Genomic DNA, 20,929 nt, shown 5'->3' on the forward strand with positions numbered 1-20,929 from the left:
TTCTCTATATAATTTGTGATCACTTGATTCTCATAACCTTCTCTTTCTCTATGTATAATGAACTATTAGTACCTAAAGAGCTGTGAGTTATGCATTATTTATGCATTATTTATTTCGCATGAATATTTTCTGTGCTGATCATTTTAATGTTCTTTTATAGTATTATATTATATTTTTGTTGGCTATATTGTTTTTCATTCTCCTCATTACATTTGTAATTTTTTTTCCAGTGATCTACAGTATATTAGTTACCTGTTCAAGTGATGTCTGTGTTTATTCTTTATGATTGCTTGCAGATGTTGCCTTTGCAGACAGTTTGCATGTTCAGCTTTGAGAACTTGAAATGAATCAGTCAAACAAGAAGTGATGCCATAAGCTCGAGCTAATTGGAAAATTTAAATAGCATCTCTAATCATTTCTTCTCTGGTGAGTTTTAGACGACTCCTAAATGTGGGAATAAAAAGATGGCACTAGTCATAAAATAAGCTTATACTGCTTTTCATCAGTCAGTTATAAATTCTAAATACAAGTGAAAGCAGTGCTGCTTTTTTTCAGATATGTACAGGTGCATCTCAATAAATTAGAATGTTGTGGAAAAGTTAATTTATTTCAGTAATTCAACTCAAATTGTGAAACTTGTGTATTAAATAAATTCAGTGCACACAGACTGAAGTAGTTTAAGTCTTTGGTTCTTTTAATTGTGATGATTTATGCTCACATTTAACAAAAACCCACAAATTCACTATCTCAACAAATTAGAATACTTCATAAGACCAATAAAAAAAAAAATTTAGTGAATTGTTGGCCTTGAAGTATGTTCATTTACTGTATATGTACTCAATACTTGGTAGAGGTTCCTTTTGCTTTAATTACTGCCTCAATTCGGCGTGGCATGGAGGTGATCAGTTTGTGGCACTGCTGAGGTGGTATGGAAGACCAGGTTGCTTTGATAGCGGCCTTCAGGTCATCTGCATTGTTGGGTCTGGTGTCTCTCATCTTCCTCTTGTCAATAACTAGGTCAGGTGAGTTTGCTGGCTAATCAAGCACAGTAACACCATGGTCACTGAACCAGCTTTTGGTACCTTTGGCAGTGTGGGCAGGTGCCAAGTCCTGCTGGAAAATGAAATCAGCATCTCCATAAAGCTTGTCAGCAGAAGGAAGCATGAAGTGCTCTAAAATTTCCTGGTAGATGGCTGCATTGACTGTGGACTTCAGAAAAAACAGTGGACCAACACCAGCAGATGACATGGCAGCCCAAATCATCACTGACTGTGGAAACTTCACACTGGACTTCAAGCAACATGGATTCTGTGCCTCTCCACTCTTCCTCCAGACCCTGGGACCTTGATTTCCAAATGAAATGCAAAATTTACTTTTATCTGAACAGAGGACTTTGGACCACTGAGCAACAGTCCAGTTCTTTTTCTCCACAGCCCAGGTAAGACGCTTCTGACGTTGTCTCTGGTTCAGATGTGGCTTGGTAGCCCTTTTCCTGAAGACGTCTGAGCGTGGTGACTCTTGATGCACTGCCTCCAGCTTCAGTCCACTCCTTGCAAAGCTCTCACAAGTGTTTGAATCAGCTTTGCTTGACAGTATTCTCAAGCTTGCAGTCATCCCTTTTGCTTGTGCACCTTTTCCTACCCAAATTCTTCCTTCCAGTCAACTTTGCATTTAATCTGCTTTGATACAGCACTCTGTGAACAGCCACACCTTTCAGTAATGACCCTCTGTGACTTACCCTCTTTGTGGAGGGCGTCAATGTTCATCTTCTGGATCATTGCCAAGTCACCAGTCTTCTCCATTATTGTGGTTTCAAAGAACAAGAGCTATCCGGAATTTATACTGTAGGTCATTATTTGAAAATCAAATGTAAACATTCTAATATTTTGAGATACTGATTTTTGACTTTCTAATCATAAAAATTAAAACAAAAAAACTTTTGAAATGTTTTACTTTACATGCAATGAATCTAAAATATATGAAAGTTTAATTTTTTGAAATAACTTGCAAGAAAAAATTAACTTTTTCACGACATTCTAATTTATTGAGATGCACCTCTATATATACTTTTGACAAAAAGACAATATTTTTATAAAAAAAAAAAAAAGTATTTTATGCTCACCAGTAATAATGTGGAATATATTACGAATTAAAATAACTGTTTCCTATTTTAATATATTTTTTAAAAAGTTATTTATTCCTATGATGGCAAAGCTGAATTATTAGCATCATTACTCCAGTCTTCAGTGTCACATGATCCTTCAGAAATCATTCTAATATATGTTGATTTGGTGTCCAATAATATAATATATTTTGTATTATTGTCAATGTTGAAAACAGTCCATTTGAATCAGTTTAAGGCATGTTAAGCCCCGTTCACACCAAGAATGATAACTATAAAGATAACAATATTATCGTCCACACCAGCGAACGATAACAATCACACACTTTAAATTCTCAAGCTCATAACAGCAGGATTGATTATGATTGATTGTCAATTTTATCGTTCATTCTGAAAGTGATTCCAACGATATGGTTTCTCTGCGCTTTTATCGTTATAGTTGTGGTGTGGACTCTGCTATACTTTAACACTGAGAACGATTTTTAGAACTACACTGCCCTCCAAAAGTTTGGAAACGGCATAGAAAAGTGGGGTTTTGGACCATATTGGCATGAATCCTTTTTAATTTGTGATGATTTTGCACAGATAAGGGACAACACAAACTACGAAAACATATTTTATTACATAAACAGTTTATACATAGAAAAAAATTAAATTTTCGATTCATCATAATATCCACCATTAGCAGCTATTACAGCTCTGCGTAATCTGGGCATCTGAGCTGTCAGTTTATTCAAACATTGACTTGATACTGTATATTACTCCAAGCCTCCTGAAGGATTGCCCAAAGATGATTCGCACTGGTTGGACACTTCTTACAGACATCACAGTCCAGTTCCTCCCATAATAGCTCAATTGGGTTGAGGTCGGGTGATTGGGAAGGCCATTCCATGACAAACATGATGCCAGCTGACTGTTTCCTCTCCAAATAGGATTTGCACAGCTTGGAAGTGTGCTTGGGGTCATTGTCTTGTTGGAAGGTTTAGGAAGGTTGGGGTGTTTCCAAACTTTTGGAGGGCACTGTTTATCGTTATCTTTAGAGTTATCATTCTTGGTGTGAACGGGGCTTTAATCTTACTGACCCCAAACTTTTGAGTGATAGTGTATATATGTTTAATGTTTATACGTTCCTAATGGAGTCTTTGGAGAATCTAACGCATGTTTTAGATTTTGAAAGTGAATCCATGGGGATTGAGCATCTCATAATGCAATTATTCAGTCTCCTTAATACCTTAATTGGTTTAGATCTACATTAAAATTCATGTTGTTTTAATAATGTGCTGCATATCAATGAGGCGTACACCATCAGATTTTATTTTTCTTCTCTCTAAGATGTTAATAAGCTTATTAGCCAGTGTTTTTAAAGGCAAAAGCTACTCATCAGATGAGAGATCTCTCTCTCGCACATGCATTTTTCTTTACTTTGCCCCACATTGTGTGTCTCCAGAGACAACAGAATGCAGGTCATTAGGTATCAAGCTTATAGTAAACATTAGTTCATCATACAAATCTACATATGTTCAGAAAACATGGCTTTTGAAGAGTTTACCCATACTGTTTCAGACCTCCTTCTGTTGAACACAAAAGAAATTTGAAAAATGTCACACATCTTTTTATCCTCAGTGAAAATATGCGGGGTTCAAAACAGCATTTGTCCAGACCTGTATATAGTGAAGTGTTCTTAGACAAATCTTGTTGTGAGTAAATGATGACAGAAACTTAATATTTGGGTGAACTATCCCTTGAAGCTATCATTGTTTCTCCTCGTCCTCCTCCAGTTTCCAGTTTTTGATGTGTTGATGTCTGTCTTCATATTGGTGTTAAAATATGATCATCAAATTCCTTGGAGGATGAGGAAAGTGTGTATGTTTGGTATGTGTCTGGCTGCTCTAGATGGGATGTGGATTCACTAGACGAACTGTCTATAATCTACCCAACTCGACGCTGCCTCAGCTACGCCTGCAGCTGTGCAACATGCTCTGTCCTGTCAAGACGTCAAGTCATTCATAGCTGGGCTGCATCACTTTGTCTTCCTATTTTTCTCTCTCACTCATTCTCTCATTAGCGCCGGCTTACAGCCAACTTGTGCGACATTGTGTCTGCTTGCATTTCCTTCGTCGTCTTTTTATGGGACAAATTACACCACACACGTGTGATTAATTGGTTCCACTGGAGCCAAGTAATTATTTACATTCCCACCCTCTGCATATCTGAGGACTTCATAAAAAAATGACTTGCCGATCAAGAGTTGGTCTTTTCCTGTATCGTGGCACCAGTATGTTGGGGTTTAATTATACAGCAGATGAAGTGGTTCTCTTGTTATTATCTTTGTACCATGACAGCATGTACTTCGAACCCGATTTACACTCGGCTTTCTCAGTCTGGACGTGTGCAAATGTATCGATTAGTAGTTGTGTCACAGTTGGCAACTGGCTAAAGATGTAACTTTCTACTTTTGTGAAAGCTCACTATTTCTCATACACTATGGTTCAGAAGTTTCAGTAGAATTTTTTTAAATACTTTTATACAGCAAGGATGCATTAAATTGATCAGAAATGAAAGTATAAGACATTTCTAAAGTTACTTTCTTTTGAACTTTGTAAAAAAAAAAATATATATCATGGTTTACACAAAAATATTAAGCACCGCACTTTATTTTGGAATGTTTTGGACATGAATATATTTATTTATTTGTTTATTTATTTATTTATTTGTCATAATTCTGCTAAAAATTCAGCTTTGCCATCACAGGAATAAATTACTTTTTAAATGTATATTAAAATAGAAAACTGTTATTTTAAATTGCAATAATACTTTATGCTGTTTTTATTGTATTTTTGATCGAAAAATGTAGCTTCGTGCAAATAAATGCAGCCTTTTATGGATACTTTCTGTAATAAGTATGATGACTTATTTATTTATTAGAATTTTTTGGTGAATATGAAATTCAATAAAACTGCATTTTTTTAAAGTAGTAAAGTAAGTCTTTAATGGCATTTTTTAAATTAATTTCATGCACCCATACTGAATAAAATTATTAAAATCCAAGAACCTTACTGACCATAATTTCTGAATGGTAGTGTATCTGTTTCCTAATAAAACTGGTAAATTTCTATTTGTGGGCCAGACCAATTTTGTAAAACATGAAAAAATCACAGTAAAGCCAAATCGAGGACAACAACTATCCATCCAATCCAATGAGCAAGTAAAAACGAACAAAAAAGCCTTTCATTGCAGTTCTCAATTATAATTTTATATTAGATAATAGCCCCATCCATTTTTGGAGGCCCACCCAAATGGCAAATTTTGCCCGTAAGTGAACCCAGAATCGACACACGCCTTTACAGTTCACTCATGAGTGTGAACCCTATTTATTCATAAAGGTGAGCGCGTTCAGCTGCTGAAGAGCTTCAATACTACAATGCTGACATGCAGCTGGGGATAGTGATAGTGTAATTTGCTGCAGGTTTTGCCCAACTCTTGGAGGCCAAGCGTGTAATTAAACCTCTAAAAATGTCAAATGTTCAGAGGGACAGGCATTATGGGTCTTATCGCTGCACCTCCAGGGGTGTGGGTATTTGTGTATGCATGGGTGTTAGGTGGTATATGATGGGTTAATTTGAACCGCATGCCTTTCAGTGGAGTTTTGTGTCACGTTAAGCATATACGTAGCAATTCGCATCAACAACCGGGCACCTGAAATGTCAGTCAGTCTGTGCGTTTCAATGCCTGCTTTAAACAGATTTGTACAACTTAGGAGAACATTTGATTTCTCTTGTCATCTCTTTTGAGAGCCTGTGACGGTTTGCATCTTAAAAAGGCTCCTGTGATGTGGGGGAGGCTCGCTGCCTGTGTCACGCTCTGGCATTTAAATGTCTCCAAAAACCAAAGCTTTGTAGAGCGTGTTGAAAATATCTCAATACTGTCAACTAAAAATGGTTTGTGTTATGAGTTAGAATCAATAAGGCTTTGTGACAAAACAGCCTAGCTGCATCTCAGAGGTTGCCCTTTCCCAGCACAGGAAACTTAATTACATTTGCTGTGTTTCGTTTAAGTATCAGCTTTGTTTTGGAAGATAAATGTGGATAAATGAAACAACTGAGGTATCTGGTTACAGTATATGACATCTTTTGAGATCTCTTCTAGAACTTTAGAGGCGGCCCTTGAGGGTCTTTTTCTTGGAAGAAAAGAAGACTCAAGCAATTGTCTTCATATGAAACTGAGACTGTGATTTTCATACTGTGGTCAAGGGAAAGAAAAATGTAGAGAGAATTGTTTTTTAGGTCTGTCAATGTTAAATAATAATAATAATAATAATAATAATAATAATAATAATTTTAAAAGAAAATGTGGTATTGTTTATTACAGTTTTATTTTGCCTGTGGAAGTCATGAGATTAATCCTGGTTATTTTTTAGCAGAAATAAAAATGTTTTTTAATTATTATTATTATTATTTATACATCCAACATAATGTTAGTTTTTGTATTTATATTTTAAATTGAATTTTGTATATACTGTATACTACCGTAGTTTTTTTTTTAATACAAGTAATATTTTTTATTGAGCAAAGATGCATTTTGAACAAAAGTGAGAGTAAAGACATTTTATAATGTTAAAAAATATCTATTTCAAAAATGCTGTTCTTTTCCACAAAAATATTAATCATCTGAACTGTTTTCAACATTGATAATAAGAAATGTTTCTTAAGCCTCAAACCAGTATATTAGGTGATTTCCAAAAGATCACGTGACTCTGAGCACTTGATATTGTAATCATAATGATAAGAAAAATACATATTTATTTTTGTATTATTGTGGCTTTTTACTTTTTTATATACTGGGCTTTTTTAAGCAAAGTCTGCTGTCAGCTCACAGACCCTTACAGTGAGAGCTCGGTGTTTCTTCTCCTGTTTGCCAGCACCACTCATGTTCTTTTCTGGGGGGATACTGCAGCACAGGATGATGACTTTATCTGACAGTGATAGTTTCACGAGGAGATAAACGTACTGTTAGGGGAGATAGTAGTGCACCCGGGGAACCTTGATCTTGGCTAGTGTGCTGGTATTGCTCTTGAAAGCTTCATATGTTGCATGTACTGATGATTTATCGTTTTGTTCATGTGGAATATAGACGTCTGATTTAATAAATTAATTAATTGTAGAGTGTGTTGTCTGCACCGTCACAGTTAAAGGAATAGTTCACCCAAAAAATGAACGCATGCTGAAAATGTGTTCACCCTCAGGACACCCAAAATGTAGATAAGTTTGTTTCTTCTTTTAAACACATTTGGAGAAATTCAGCATTACGACACTTGCTCACAAGTGGATCCTCTGCAGTGAATGGGTGCCGTCAGAGAGAGTCCAAACAGCTGATAAAAACATGACAATAATCCACAAGTAATCCGCATGACTCCAGTCCATCAATTAATGTCGTATAAAAGCTTTGTTTTTGTAATAACTTCCTGTTAAAATACGAGTGCTCTATTTGATTGCTTTGTCCAATAAAAAAAGTCATCTCATCTTCAATGAGTGAAAACATTCCAAAACAGTTCTAAACAAATATGTTGGTTTTGATGCAAGAGGACAACAGGGGATGGACATTTAAATGGATTATTATGGATTATGGACTCATATTTTGGCTTGAAGTTTAATTTTAAAATGATCGATTTAATGGAAAATGCACAGCTTTTTACTTGACAAGACGTGATGGACTGGAATCGTGTGGATTACTGTGATGTTTTTATCAACTGTTTGGACTCTCATTCTGATGGCACCCATTCACTGCAGAAGATCTGTTGGGCAGCAAGTGATGTAATGATAAATTTCTCCAAATCTGTTCAGATGAAGAAACAAACTCATCTACATCTTGGAGCTGGCAAAAAGTCAACCTTGACCTAGATTTGTTGTTTTAAGGCACAGGTTAAATGCACCTTAACAAATACCTTTTGTTTTCAATGTTTATGAGCCTCAGGCTCTTCTTCATGCCTTTGAAAATGCTTCATGTGTGAGTGTTTCAATGACCTTGTGATTACGGGCTAGCTCAGGGGCCGTTACTCTTGAAGAGAGCCACATAACTACAGAGCTACAACTTGCTTTCAGCGTCAAAAAAGCTTTGTCTGTTATATATCCAAGGATAGTCAGCACCAGTTCCATCAGAGGTCGTGTAGAGAAACAGACAGTTAAAAATAAAGGCTGGATACCTTGGGAGAGTCAGGGTGTGACGGGCTGAAATTGCTGGGTATGCTGTCCCAGTTTTAAATCTGACTTTGTATGTGGCCAGCCAGCCCAAAACTACTCTTTAACAGCTCCAAAGCTATTGCACTGAACATAACCCTCAATATGTCAGCCTTTAAGTAGTATTGTTTTCGTAACTAGCCTGCAATTGTGGCTGCCTACCCCCAACAAGTCCAATCCAGTTCCAGCCAAGCCCTCCATCAATTTCTCCCAGTTGTTGGCTGTCATCATGTGGGAGAAAAGAGAGGTTTTTGTGTGCATGTGTGTATTACATATTTTATTTTTATATTTTTGCGTAATATGGACTTCATATACAGATCAGCACTTAAGATTTTAAGATAAGTGGTTGGCTGTTGTCCGATAGTTGACAGATGTTGTGTGCTCAGATGTGCAATCTGTTTAACAGAATGAGAGCTCACTGGACCCAAAAGCAGTATTAGATTTGAGATGGAAATGGTTCTGTCTGGCTGAGAAAAATATCAGTAGAGGATAAAGAGGTTGGTAGCGGAAAATTCCATTCTCGCATTGAAAAGCAGTAAATGTTTACCGACTGGCATGCACACGCTGCACCTGGGAAACTGCTGTGATAGTTATTTGCTCAACCAGCTATCACTTTGAATGTGTTTTTTTTTATGTTCAGGTTTGCCTCTGATTTCCTCTTTGTCACTTCCAGGAGAAAATCACAAACATTTGTGGGCGTTTTTTTAGTATTATTATAATAACAATTTTATTTTTATATTTGTATCTTTATAAATGTTGCTATGACAAAAATTAAAATGAATTAAACGAAAATTAAGTAATCTTTGTCTGAAAATTAAACGAAAATTAGACACATATTTATAGGGTTTCAGTTATCTTTGTTAAACACTTATGCACTTCTATAATAGTTATGTCTCTGAATTTTAAAAATACATTTAAAATAAGGCCCTTAGTAGTTAATAAGCAGGATAACACTATATCTAAGCATTCCCTTTTGCTACACATATACAGTGCATTAACGCTTTAAATGTTGTTCAGGGACGCTCTTCCTCTCTAAATATGCAATTTCTGGCTGGAATAAGCTGTAATATGGACCAGTATGCTAAAAACCAAAAGTCTGGCCACGTGAGTGAATGCATTCACAATCACCCGCTGAGAATAACTCGTCAAGTCACCTGTCTGGATGTCACAGCTCATGAATGTACAATTCCCATCACTTAGGTAACCCTTGCATTGATGTCAATTCTAATCGGGATGGCCAATTAGGATATTTCTCCAGATGGAGAGGGCTATTTCAGACAGCACGACTGAGCCTTATTCAATCCTCGAGAGCTCGTATGAAAATGCCCCTTTATTTATGCTTTGTGTGTATTGACGCCCAGAGGCAGCCTGAACCAGACGACCTGCGGTTTGCCTTTTTAGGACCAGATGTTGCTAATGCCTCCTCAATCCAGTTGCCTCAGGGGTGTTGGTAAAAAATATCAATTTTAGTGGAGATGTCAGGAATGGCAGAGTGAAAGACGGAGACGAGAGATTGAAATTAATCTACAGAGGAAATAAAAGCTGTCTGTGACTGTCTGTGCTGGTTTGTGTTTCCTTGCTGTCGATCCATAGTGTAGGAAACCTCTATTTCCTGTCTCGTTTCATTATTGCTTTTTCCCTGGGTAAAGTCTGGTGTTTTACAGCGTATGTGTCTTGTCTGCTCTGTAGCGAGAAGATACATCTTCAGGATGGTGCGATGTGCGTGTCGTCTTCCACAAGTGGGTTTGAACTCCACAGAGTTAAGAGCCATCTGTGCAAACATGGAGAAGAACACAACATGGATGTGTAGTAAAGACCACATGCTTAGGTCTGCCGCACTGTATGTTCATTTAAAGTGTATTATTATGAGTTCTCGCCCGTGGCAATGAATGATAACTGTGTTAGTCAGCGGCCTTGCGTGTAAAGAGTCTATTTAATGAATTTATTGAAATCCGGGGTGTGTTTTTATTTTTTATATCTGTAATAGGTTTTTATTTGGTGGTTGGCCTTCGAGCTGGTTTGAAACCTAGGCTGTCAGTTTTTTTTTTCAGTTACGGCCATTCATTCTTGCTTAAAAGGATAGTTCACTTAAATAATGAAAAATGTCATCATTTACTCATCTTCATGTTCTTCTAAACCCACATGACTTCTATTCACTGCTGTTAAAAAAAGCAACTACATATTTTCCACTTCACAGGATCTTTTGAATCACACTAAGAAGTGAGAATTGCTTGAAACTACAATAAAAACCAACTGTAGACCGATAGTGTGCTTTGCTGCATTAATAAATTATAGGGATATTGTTATAAGATTATTTTTCATTATGTTTGCTGACTTCTTTTGTTGTTGTTTTGTCATTGTTGGTAGTTATTTTGCAATCAGTAAAGGAACACATTAAAATTGACACAACAAGTTACTTACAATTAAGACGGTAGTTGAGAGACAATAGTTGAATGCATCAGGTTCTGAACAGTGTTTCCATGCTGTTGAATAGTTCAAAACGAATTAAGGATTAAAGGGATAGTTCAGCCAAAAATACAAATTCTGTCATTAATTACTCACCCATTCTGAGAGCTCTCTGATCCTCCCATAGACAGCAAGGATCCTTCCACGATCAAGGCTCAGAAACATAGTGAAGAGATCTTTAAAATAATCCATATGACATCAGTGGTTCGACCGTAATTTTATGAAGCTATGAGAATACTTTCTGTGTGCAAAGAAAGCAAAAATAACTAATTTATTCAACAAATCGTCTGCTCCGCGTCATCCTATAGCGCCGTTTTGGAGAGTATCACATACATAAACAACATGCGGATACATTGTTTACGTTTAGATCAAAGCATTAACAAAGTAAACAACGTATCCGCGTATGGTGCTGCTGACACAGAACAGCACATGAGAGCCTGACACAGAACAGTTTTCATTTTTGTGGGAGCTATCCCTTTAAGATTGTTTTGAATATATTTTATGTGGTTTTTAATATACTTAGCCTATAGTATTTTTATGTGTTTGAAAGGTTTCTTTTATCATAAATACAGTAAAGACAGTAATATTGTGAAATATTAGAATTTAAAATGATTCTTTTGTATTTTAGTATATTTTAAAATGTAATTTATTCCTGCAATGGCAAAGCTGAATTTTCAGCATCATAACTCCAATCTTTTTGACATCTTTAGTGTCAAAACATTATAAATATTTCTGCCGTTTTTGAATTTCAATGTAATGAATCTTTGCTGGATAAAAGTATTAATTCTTTAAAAATAAAATCTTACTGATTCTATTTTGAAGCCATAACATAACATAGTGATGTCATAAACTAATTATTCAGATCTTATCAGTGAATCCGTTGATCCATTTCTCAAAACTGATTATTTATGAATGCACTCACTGATTCCATCTGGTTGCTACAGTTAACAATGGAGATAAAGATTTACCTCTGTTATCATATCAAAGCTATCATATGGCTTTCAGAAGAACTGGAATGTAGAGTCAAATGGACCACTTTTACATTTCTACATCCCTTTTGAAGCTTAAAAGCTCCAGACCTTAAACTAGTACATTATTTAAAAATATACCTTCTATGGTCTGGAAAAAGGATGTGAGGGTGAGTAAATGAGAATAGAGCTTTCGTTATTTGAGTGAACTCTTTTATTCCTCTCTACATTTGGTTCAAGATATAACCATATTTCATTTTATTGCTGAAGATATTCCAGTGATTTAGCTCTGAATGTGAGCGACTGTAATATGTAGAGGATCCGGTATTTCTATAGGAATAATTAGATCATATTGACCACGGTGCTCTCCCATTACTTCTCTTGTGTTAGAGGAGGACAGTTTGAGCAGGAAGCCACTCAGACCGCAGTGTGTATGTGTGAGAGAGAACGTAACCAGTAGTACTGCTGAAATGTTTCATCACTGTCAACATGCATTGTTATTTCCTGTGTGACAGACATTGGACCACAGCAGGAATATGTCATTTTGTCATTTTCATCTATGATTAAAGGAAATTCAGCGCTTGTGCGCTGTCTGTTTATGACACCCTTACTAACAACCAGCCATTATGTTGTCCTGGTGGTAATTGGTTAAGTTTGTAGGTATCATTTTTTGACATTTTATTTCAAGTAAAGTGGAGAAAGAGCAGGAATTTATAGATATGGAATCAGGCAGTGTTGTGAGCTGGATTCGAACTCATGTGTGTCCATTTGAGCTCTATAACTCAATGTGCCAGGGAATGCATTGTATCTGTATCCAGAGCTATTGTAATCCATTCCTGATTCCATATTACATGGCAAAAATTGTAGTTAGTAATGTAATCCATTACATTACACATTTTTGGTAATATAGTCGGACTACTTTTTGGTTACTTTTGACCTAACTTGTTTATCACATAGATTTAAATAACAATCTTGTACCATATGTGACCCTGGACCACAAAACCAGTCATAAGTTGCTGGAGTATATTTGTAGCAATAGCCAAAAATACACTGTATGGGTCAAAATTATTGATTTTTCTTTTATGCCAAAAAAGTAAAGATCGTGTTCCATGAAGATATTTAGTAAATTTCCTACCGTAAATATATCAAAACTTAATTTTTGATTAGTAATCAAAGGACAACTTTAAAGGCAATTTTCTCAATATTTAGATTTTTTTGCACCCTCAGATTCCAGATCTTCAAATAGTTTCTCAGCCAAATCTCAGCCAAATATTGTCCTATCCTAATAAACTATACATCAATGGAAAGCTTATTTATTCAGCTTTCAGATGTATAAATCTTAATTTCGAAAAATTTACCCTTATGATTGGTTTTGTGGTCCAGGGTCACATATTGATTATAATAATAGAAAGAGAAAGAAAATATATTCCTTTTGTTGTTATTAACAACATGAAGTGCATTAAACCATACTTAATTTTCCAAACTGGGGTTTGTGATTTTAATTGAATTAATAATAATAATAATTTATTACTATTGTGTGAATAATATGTAATCATGTAATCAATAAAAAGTAGCTGTAGTCTTATTACAAGTATTTTAAAATGTAAGTACAAGTACTTTTTGTAATATGATTTCGTAATCCAGATTACATGTAATCAATTACTACCCAGCTCTGTCTGTATCTGATTTGAGACTTTCAAGCAAATGAGTTTGCATAAAACACCTTTAATGGATGTTTGCATTTTTCACTGTCAAGTTATTCATCCACGCTAATGTGATTCTTATCTTTTCTTTGCTCTCTTTGTGTCTACTTGTATGAGAGGTTGGGACAGTGTTTAAACCCTGCATTGAGCTACAATACAAAATCGGTGGTAACGTTCAAAAGAAATGTTGTGCAAGTGTTTAGGCTGTAAAAAACTAACATTCACACAAAGAACGAAATCGAATTCCTTATTTACTGTATTTTGCCATTCGGTGTGTGTGTGTGTGTGTGTGTGTGCTTGATAATACCAAATGGAAATTGATCGTAAGAGAAAATCTGAAAAAAGACTAGAAAGGGATGGCTCCACTCTGTCCAGCATCTACTGACAAGAAACTGTGTGTGCGTTCAACAAGACAAGAAGATGTAAAGCCCTGTTTCCCTGTGCTACAGACATGAGTCTCCAGACCCATCAACAGGCCATTCAGATCGGCAATGTGTCAGCTACTGAGTCCCTGGGGTCCCTGCTGATGAGAGCAACTTTGGTGTAATCGAGTTCTGTATTGCCCTTCGTGCAGACTGACTCAATTTCATCTGTACTGTCGTAGTGTAGAGAGGTTATCCCAAGGAAAGGAAGGATGATGGAGTGATTTTTGATTGACAAGCATTGCGGCAGTGCTAGTGGTGCTGCTAAATCCATCCAGCAGACCCACAGTCAGGTTCTACAGAGCAAGGACTTCCCTTTTTTTGAGTGAGAGTACCTGAAGGGACAAAATGATATTTTATTTTAGTTTTATTTTGTTTTATTTTGCAGAAATGTCTTGTCATATGTTCAGTCAGTAATCAGAGTGATTTAATGGGATAGTTTAAAATACTCATTAAAATGCTTTTTTTTTTTTTTTTTATGTACGTAGGAATGTAGGAATACAGATTAATTGAAAGGGTTAGTCTGCCCAAAACCAATAAATATATATGTCATTATTATTACCATCCTCTTGTTGTTACAAAATAATTTTGTAAAAAATTTTTAAAAATGTTTTTTTTTTTTTTTAAATCTCCATATATTCATACAACGACAGTTCATAGTGACCACAAGCTCTCAAGCTTCAAAAGGACAAAAAAATAAGTAAATTTAGGTTATACAAATAAAAAAAAATAAAAAAAATAGCTTTACTTGGCTCATTTCGAATCAGACAAGTTATAATATGAAAATCCTTTACTTTAAAAAATCCTTTAAATGTAAACTCAAATAAAATAAAAAATATTATTTTATTTCAGCTGCAACATTTCTCATTTTAATTTAAATTGATCAAATAACTAAAACTGAAATCAAAATGAATAAAAACTATGTAAATGTTTTAAAAAACAATGATAAAAATGGGTGGTGGTACTGTTGTGCATTGAAGACTGACATGGAAGAGAAGAAACTTTTGAATAAAGTCGTTATTTTTGTTTTCTTTGTGCACAAAAAGTAGTCTCGTATCCTTACTACCTTTCTGAGCCTTGAACGTGTCAGTTGCGTTGCTGTCTATAAAGGGTCAGAAAGCTCTCGGTTTTCATCAGAAATATCTTAATTTGTGTTTGAAGATGAATGAAGGTCTTAGGCCTTTGGAATGACAGAATGGGTGAGTAATTAATGACAGAATTTTCATTTTTGGGTGAACTGTCCCTTTAAGTAGATGTGTGCAAGTATTAAAGAAACAAACAAAAAAAAAGAAAGCTAGCACTATTTATAGAATGTGCTTTATTGGTGAATATCAGACCTCTGCCAGAGCTGTTGCTCTTCAGCCCGTGAGTCTGAGAGCAGTCTATAACACTAAGTTTCTCAGGAGTACAAAACTAGATGGAGTTTTTCTGGCTGTATGTGAGCAGCGTGAGGGGCCCCTGTGGAGTGTGTATGCTCTGCAGTATATCTGATAGTGTACTGTTTTTCAGAGGAGCTGGAGTGCAGCTCCCTGTGCTGATTCGTGGAAGTGGGGTCAGAGGTCAAAGATGAGAGTGCAGGACGTTGGGGAGATGAATGTGACGACCTCAACAGCTGCTTTTTCTTTATCTGGCTGCACTCTCTGCCTGATGCTCTTTTACTCTGTCATGTTATTCTCAGTATATCTCTCTCTCTTCACCCCTTCATTCATCACTTTATATAAAAATAGAAACACTACCAGTTTAAAGTTTGAAATAATTAAGATTCTTTAATGTTTTTGAAAGATACCTCTTATGTCCACCAAGGCATTTATTTTTTCAAAAGTGCAGTAAAACAATAATATTTTGAAATATTATTATGTTATAGTATTCAAATTCTATTTAAATATTTTTCAATTTAATTTATTCAAGTGGAATGGCAGCTGTGTTACATAACCAAAACTTACCCCAAACATTTGAATGGTAAAGTTTTATATATATTAAAAAAAGATAGCAATGAGCACTATTATTCAGCAAGGATGCATTAAATTGAAAGTCACAGTAAAGACATTTATCATGGTATAAATAATTTATATTTTAGTTCAAATAAATCGTTGCTGTTGTTTTGAACTTAATATTCATCAGAGAATCCTGAAAAAATGGATCAAGGGTTCCACAATAATATTCGGTAGCAAAACAAAACAAAACACTGTATTCTTCCACATTATTTGGTAACACTGCATTATTTGTTCATTTATTTGGTAATCGATTCTGATCGGTCAATCCTCCTTTTGCAGCATATTTTTACATGGTGACCACTAAACTGTATAATTTATTATGATGTGGTGGTTTCATGTCGCTTTCTTCTCACATAATAAAATTTTCAATTCATTAATATTTATGTTATGTTATTAAAGTTGTATGAATCTCTGTGTATTTATTTCCTGTGTAATAAGTGGGATAATATACAGTACGATCAGCCCGTCATTATCATCAGGTCCTTCCTTTAAGTAATGATCTGTTCCATAATGATGTTTTAAAATGACTTATTAATGAAGGTTATAAAAGTTATTATAAAATTTAACCAACGAAATCAATCAAACCTTATGACGCTCGTTCAATCATTCTCTCATTTTCTCTGCAGATTTCCGTGGCAGATGCCCACCACCCTATGCTCCTGCCCCAGCAGTACTGAGCAGAGTCCCGTGGACCCGCATGGCTCCCCCCGTGGAGGGAGCGGCCCTGCCCCGCTGCCTCATCCTGTTGCACAGCCTGCTACTGCTGTTGCCCAGAGGAGTGCCCTGCCGGGGGGCCACACGGGCCCCGGAATCCCCCTGCCATAGAGCTGAACACCCACTCATCTCTCACACAGGTCAGCATTTGTATCCCACACACTACAGCATGACAGCACGTTACAGGAGAGCTCTGGACTTCATTTGTGTGTTAATTAATGGTGCTTGCTAAGATATCTGCTTGTTAATTTATGACATATCGAATATTGTTTCTGGGTCCAAGCTCCATTTCAAGTGTACTAGATTACTCTGAAGAGCTGATATTATGAGCGCTATTCATTCATAGCACACCTTTAAGCTAAGCGTTTAAAAAAAACTGTGTTTACACAACAGTCTCCCGACTCACAGCATCTCGGGCACCAGTAATTTAATGATTCAGAAAAGATGAATCGGGCAAACAAATTTAGGATTTTTCAGTAGTGCCACAGCACACAGAGAGTGTATGATAGCACTGTATGTTATTTGCTTTTGGGATTTGATTAATCTGAACTGAACCCGGAAATAGTAATGTTTAAGGTGTTAACAACCAGATTCCTGATGCTTAGAACTGAATATTCGAACCTGTGGAAATATTTGCTATATAATACATAAAATATACTTTATTGCAAGTCTATAATCCCTCTTTTTTAGAGTTGCTTTAGAGTTTGTCAGGATTTTCACTTTCACCGATTTTTTTCAAGAGCCTGAAAATATAAAGATATTCTTATAAATACAGTTGGGCAAAAAAGTATTTTGTCAGCCACCAGTTGTGCAAGTTCTCCCACTTAAAAAGATGAGAGAGGCCTGTAATTTTCATCATAGGTACACTTCAACTATGAGAGACAGAATGGGGGGAAAGAATCCAGGAAATCACATTGTCTGATTTTTAAAGAATTTATTTGCAAATTATGGTGGAAAATAAGTATTTGGTCAATAACAAAAGTTCATCTCAATACTTTGTTATATACCCTTTGTTGGCATTGACAGAGGTCAAACGTTTTCTGTAAGTCTTCACAAGGTTTTCACACACTGTTTCTGGTATTTTGGCCCATTCCTCCATGCAGATCTCCTCTAGAGCAGTGATGTTTTGGGGCTGTCGCTGGGCAACACGGACTTTCAACTCCCTCTAAAGATTTTCTATGGGGTTGAGATCTGGAGACTGGCTAGGCCACTCCAGGATCTTGAAATGCTTCTTACGAAGCCACTCCTTCGTTGCCCGGGCGGTGTGTTTGGGATTATTGTCATGCTGAAAGACCCAGTTTCATCTTCAATGCCCTTGCTGATGGAAGGAGGTTTTCACTCAAAATATCACGATACATGGCCCCATTCATTCTTTCCTTTACACGGATCAGTCGTCCTGGTCCCTTTGCAGAAAAACAGCCCAGAAGCATGATGTTTCCACCCCCATGCTTCACAGTAGGTATGCTGTTCTTTGGATGCAACTCAGCATTCTTTCTCCTCCAAACATGACGAGTTGAGTTTTTACCAAAAAGTTCTATTTTGGTTTCATCTGACCATATGACATTCTCCCAATCCTCTTCTGGATCATCCAAATGCTCTCTAGCAAACTTCAGACGGGCCCGGACATGTACTGGCTTAAGCAGGGGGACACGTCTGGCACTGCAGGATTTGAGTCCCTGGCGGCGTAGTGTGTTACTGATGGTAGCCTTTGTTACTTTGGTCCCAGCTCTCTGCAGGTCATTCACTAGGTCCCCCCGTGTGGTTCTGGGATTTTTGCTCATTTTGACCCCACGGGGTGAGATCTTGCGTGGACCCCCAGATAGAGGGAGATTATTGGTGGTCTTGTATGTCTTCCATTTTCTAATAATTGCTCCCACAGTTGATTTCTTCACACCAAGCTGCTTGCCTATTGCAGATTCAGTCTTCCCAGCCTGGTGCAGGTCTACAATTTTGTTTCTGGTGTCCTTCAACAGCTCTTTGGTCTTCGCCATAGTGGAGTTTGGACTGTGACTGTTTGAGGTTGTGGACAGGTGTCTTTTATACTGATAACGAGTTCAAACAGGTGCAATTAATACAGGTAACGAGTGGAGGACAGAGGAGCCTCTTAAAGAAGTTGTTACAGGTCTGTGAGAGCCAGAAATCTTGCTTGTTTGTAGGTGACCAAATACTTATTTTACCGAGGAATTTACCAATTAATTCATTAAAAATCCTACAATGTGATTTCCTGGATTATTTCCCCCCATTCTGTCTCTCATAGTTGAAGTGTACCTATGATGAAAATTACAGGCCTCTCTCATCTTTTTAAGTGGGAGAACTTGCACAATTGGTGGCTGACTAAGGCCCCGTCCACACGAAGACGCATTTCGCTGTATACGCATACATTACCGTATAGGGGTTTCGTCCACACGAATCCTGCGTTTTTGAAGAGTGAAACCGATCATTTTTGAAACCGGGTCCCAGGGTGGATACATTTGAAAACGCCGTTTTCGTGTGGACGGCGAATCCGTATATTTTCTGAAACGATGACGTCATCAGCCCACATCTCGCCCCTAATCAGACACCGCTACGTCACATAATAGCGACAACAACAACAACAATGTCAGACTACGTGCCTGTGTTCGTGCTGCAGAACCTACTGAGTTCATTAGTTTTATTAAAGCAAAATCTTCTGCTTTGTGTGTTAGTTTATATTCAGCACGCAAGGTTTACGCACATGGTCCAAGTCTTCTTCTCTGTTTTTTTGTGTATCTCTGTGGCAGAATTACAGCGCCACATATTGGTCTGGCATGTGTACTACATCGTTTTCAGTCGGTTTCAGTGATTCCGTGTGGACGCAGATATTTCCTGAGACGACTCCGTGTTTACGGAATTTGAGGCAAAAAAAAAGATCGGATACGGAGAAATCTGGCTTCGTGTGGACGTAGCCTAAATACTTTTTTGCCCAACTGTATATATACAGTGTTTGTCATACAGGAGATGGTGTTTGTCAGATCTTAAACGTCATTCCCTGTGTTTCCTACGTGTGTTAAAGATCGTGTTTGAAAATACTCCTCACAACCCTCGTTCCTTGCAAATATAAATTATAATATATTTTTTGTGTGTGACTGCGATCAAGTCAAGTCAAGTCTGCTTTATTGTCAATTCTTCCACATGTACAGCACATACATACAGAGAATTGAAATTGCGTTACCCTCAGACCCTTGGTGTAAACAGTTAACGTTAAACACGTTCAAATACAGATAATACGGTTTAAACATATGTGCATACAACTCTATAGCTATACAAGTAAGGACATTGTAGAAAAAAAAATAAAGAAATAGATAAAGTGGCATAAGGCGCATGGCAGATGTGCAAACCAGTTAAATAAAAACAAAACTGTGCAGATATATTTGTAGTGCAAAAAGAGCTTATCAATCTGAGAACATTGTAGAAAAATAAAAATAAAAAAAAGATAGATAAAGTGACATAAGGCACATGGCAGAATAGATGGAGTGCAAACCAGTTAAATAAACCAAAACTGTGCAGATATATGTGTAGTGCAAAAAGAGCTTGTCAGTCTGAGGACATTGTAGAAAAATAAAAAAAGATAGATAAAGTGACATAAGGCACATGGCAGAATAAAGTTGATTTTATGCATCAATTTAATCTGTAATATATATATATATATATATATATATATATATATATATATATATATATATATATATATATATATATATATATATATATATATATATATATGCATATACGCGATTCGCATCCAAAATAAATGTTTTTGTTTACATAATAAATATACCCAGTACACACACATATATTATATATATATATATATATATATATATATATACACATGTGGATATTTTCTAAATATATGCTGTATGTGTGTGTATTTATATATACATAATAAATATACACAATACACACGTTATGTAAACAAAAACTTTTATTTTGTTTGCGATTTAATCATGAATATATATATATATATATATATATATATATATAGACAGATAGTAAGATATATATATATATAGATAAATAGATAGATAGATAGATAGATAGATAGATAGATAGATAGATAGATAGATAGATAGATAGATAGATAGATAGATAGATAGATAGATAGATAGATAGATAGATAGATAGATAGATAGATAGATAGATAGATAGATAGATAGATACAAATAAACAGATCATACATGTAACATATCGCCCCCCTCCCGGAACGGTGCATCCTCGCACCGAAAAAAGTCCAACAGAGGAGGGAGGGTGGGGGTTCAGGAGGCGGGCGTGGAGCAGACGAGGGGCAG

The 20,929-nt window shown here is 36.2% G+C and overlaps 1 protein-coding gene across 2 annotated transcripts in view; it reads left to right on the forward strand.

Moving 5' to 3' along the window:
• Positions 1-20,929, forward strand: part of LOC306865247 (semaphorin-5A-like) — a 136,393-nt gene that overhangs the window by 22,339 nt on the left and 93,125 nt on the right. For both annotated transcript variants that reach the window (XM_079409747.1, XM_079409748.1), the window contains one exon: positions 16,535-16,762. In XM_079409747.1, coding sequence (XP_079265873.1) covers positions 16,606-16,762 — 157 coding nt within the window. In that variant the 5' untranslated portion in view covers positions 16,535-16,605. The remainder of the gene's footprint in view (positions 1-16,534; positions 16,763-20,929) is intronic.

The sequence above is a fragment of the Barbus barbus genome, assembly GCF_936440315.1.
Source record: "Barbus barbus genome assembly, chromosome: 46".
NCBI lineage: Eukaryota > Metazoa > Chordata > Actinopteri > Cypriniformes > Cyprinidae > Barbus > Barbus barbus.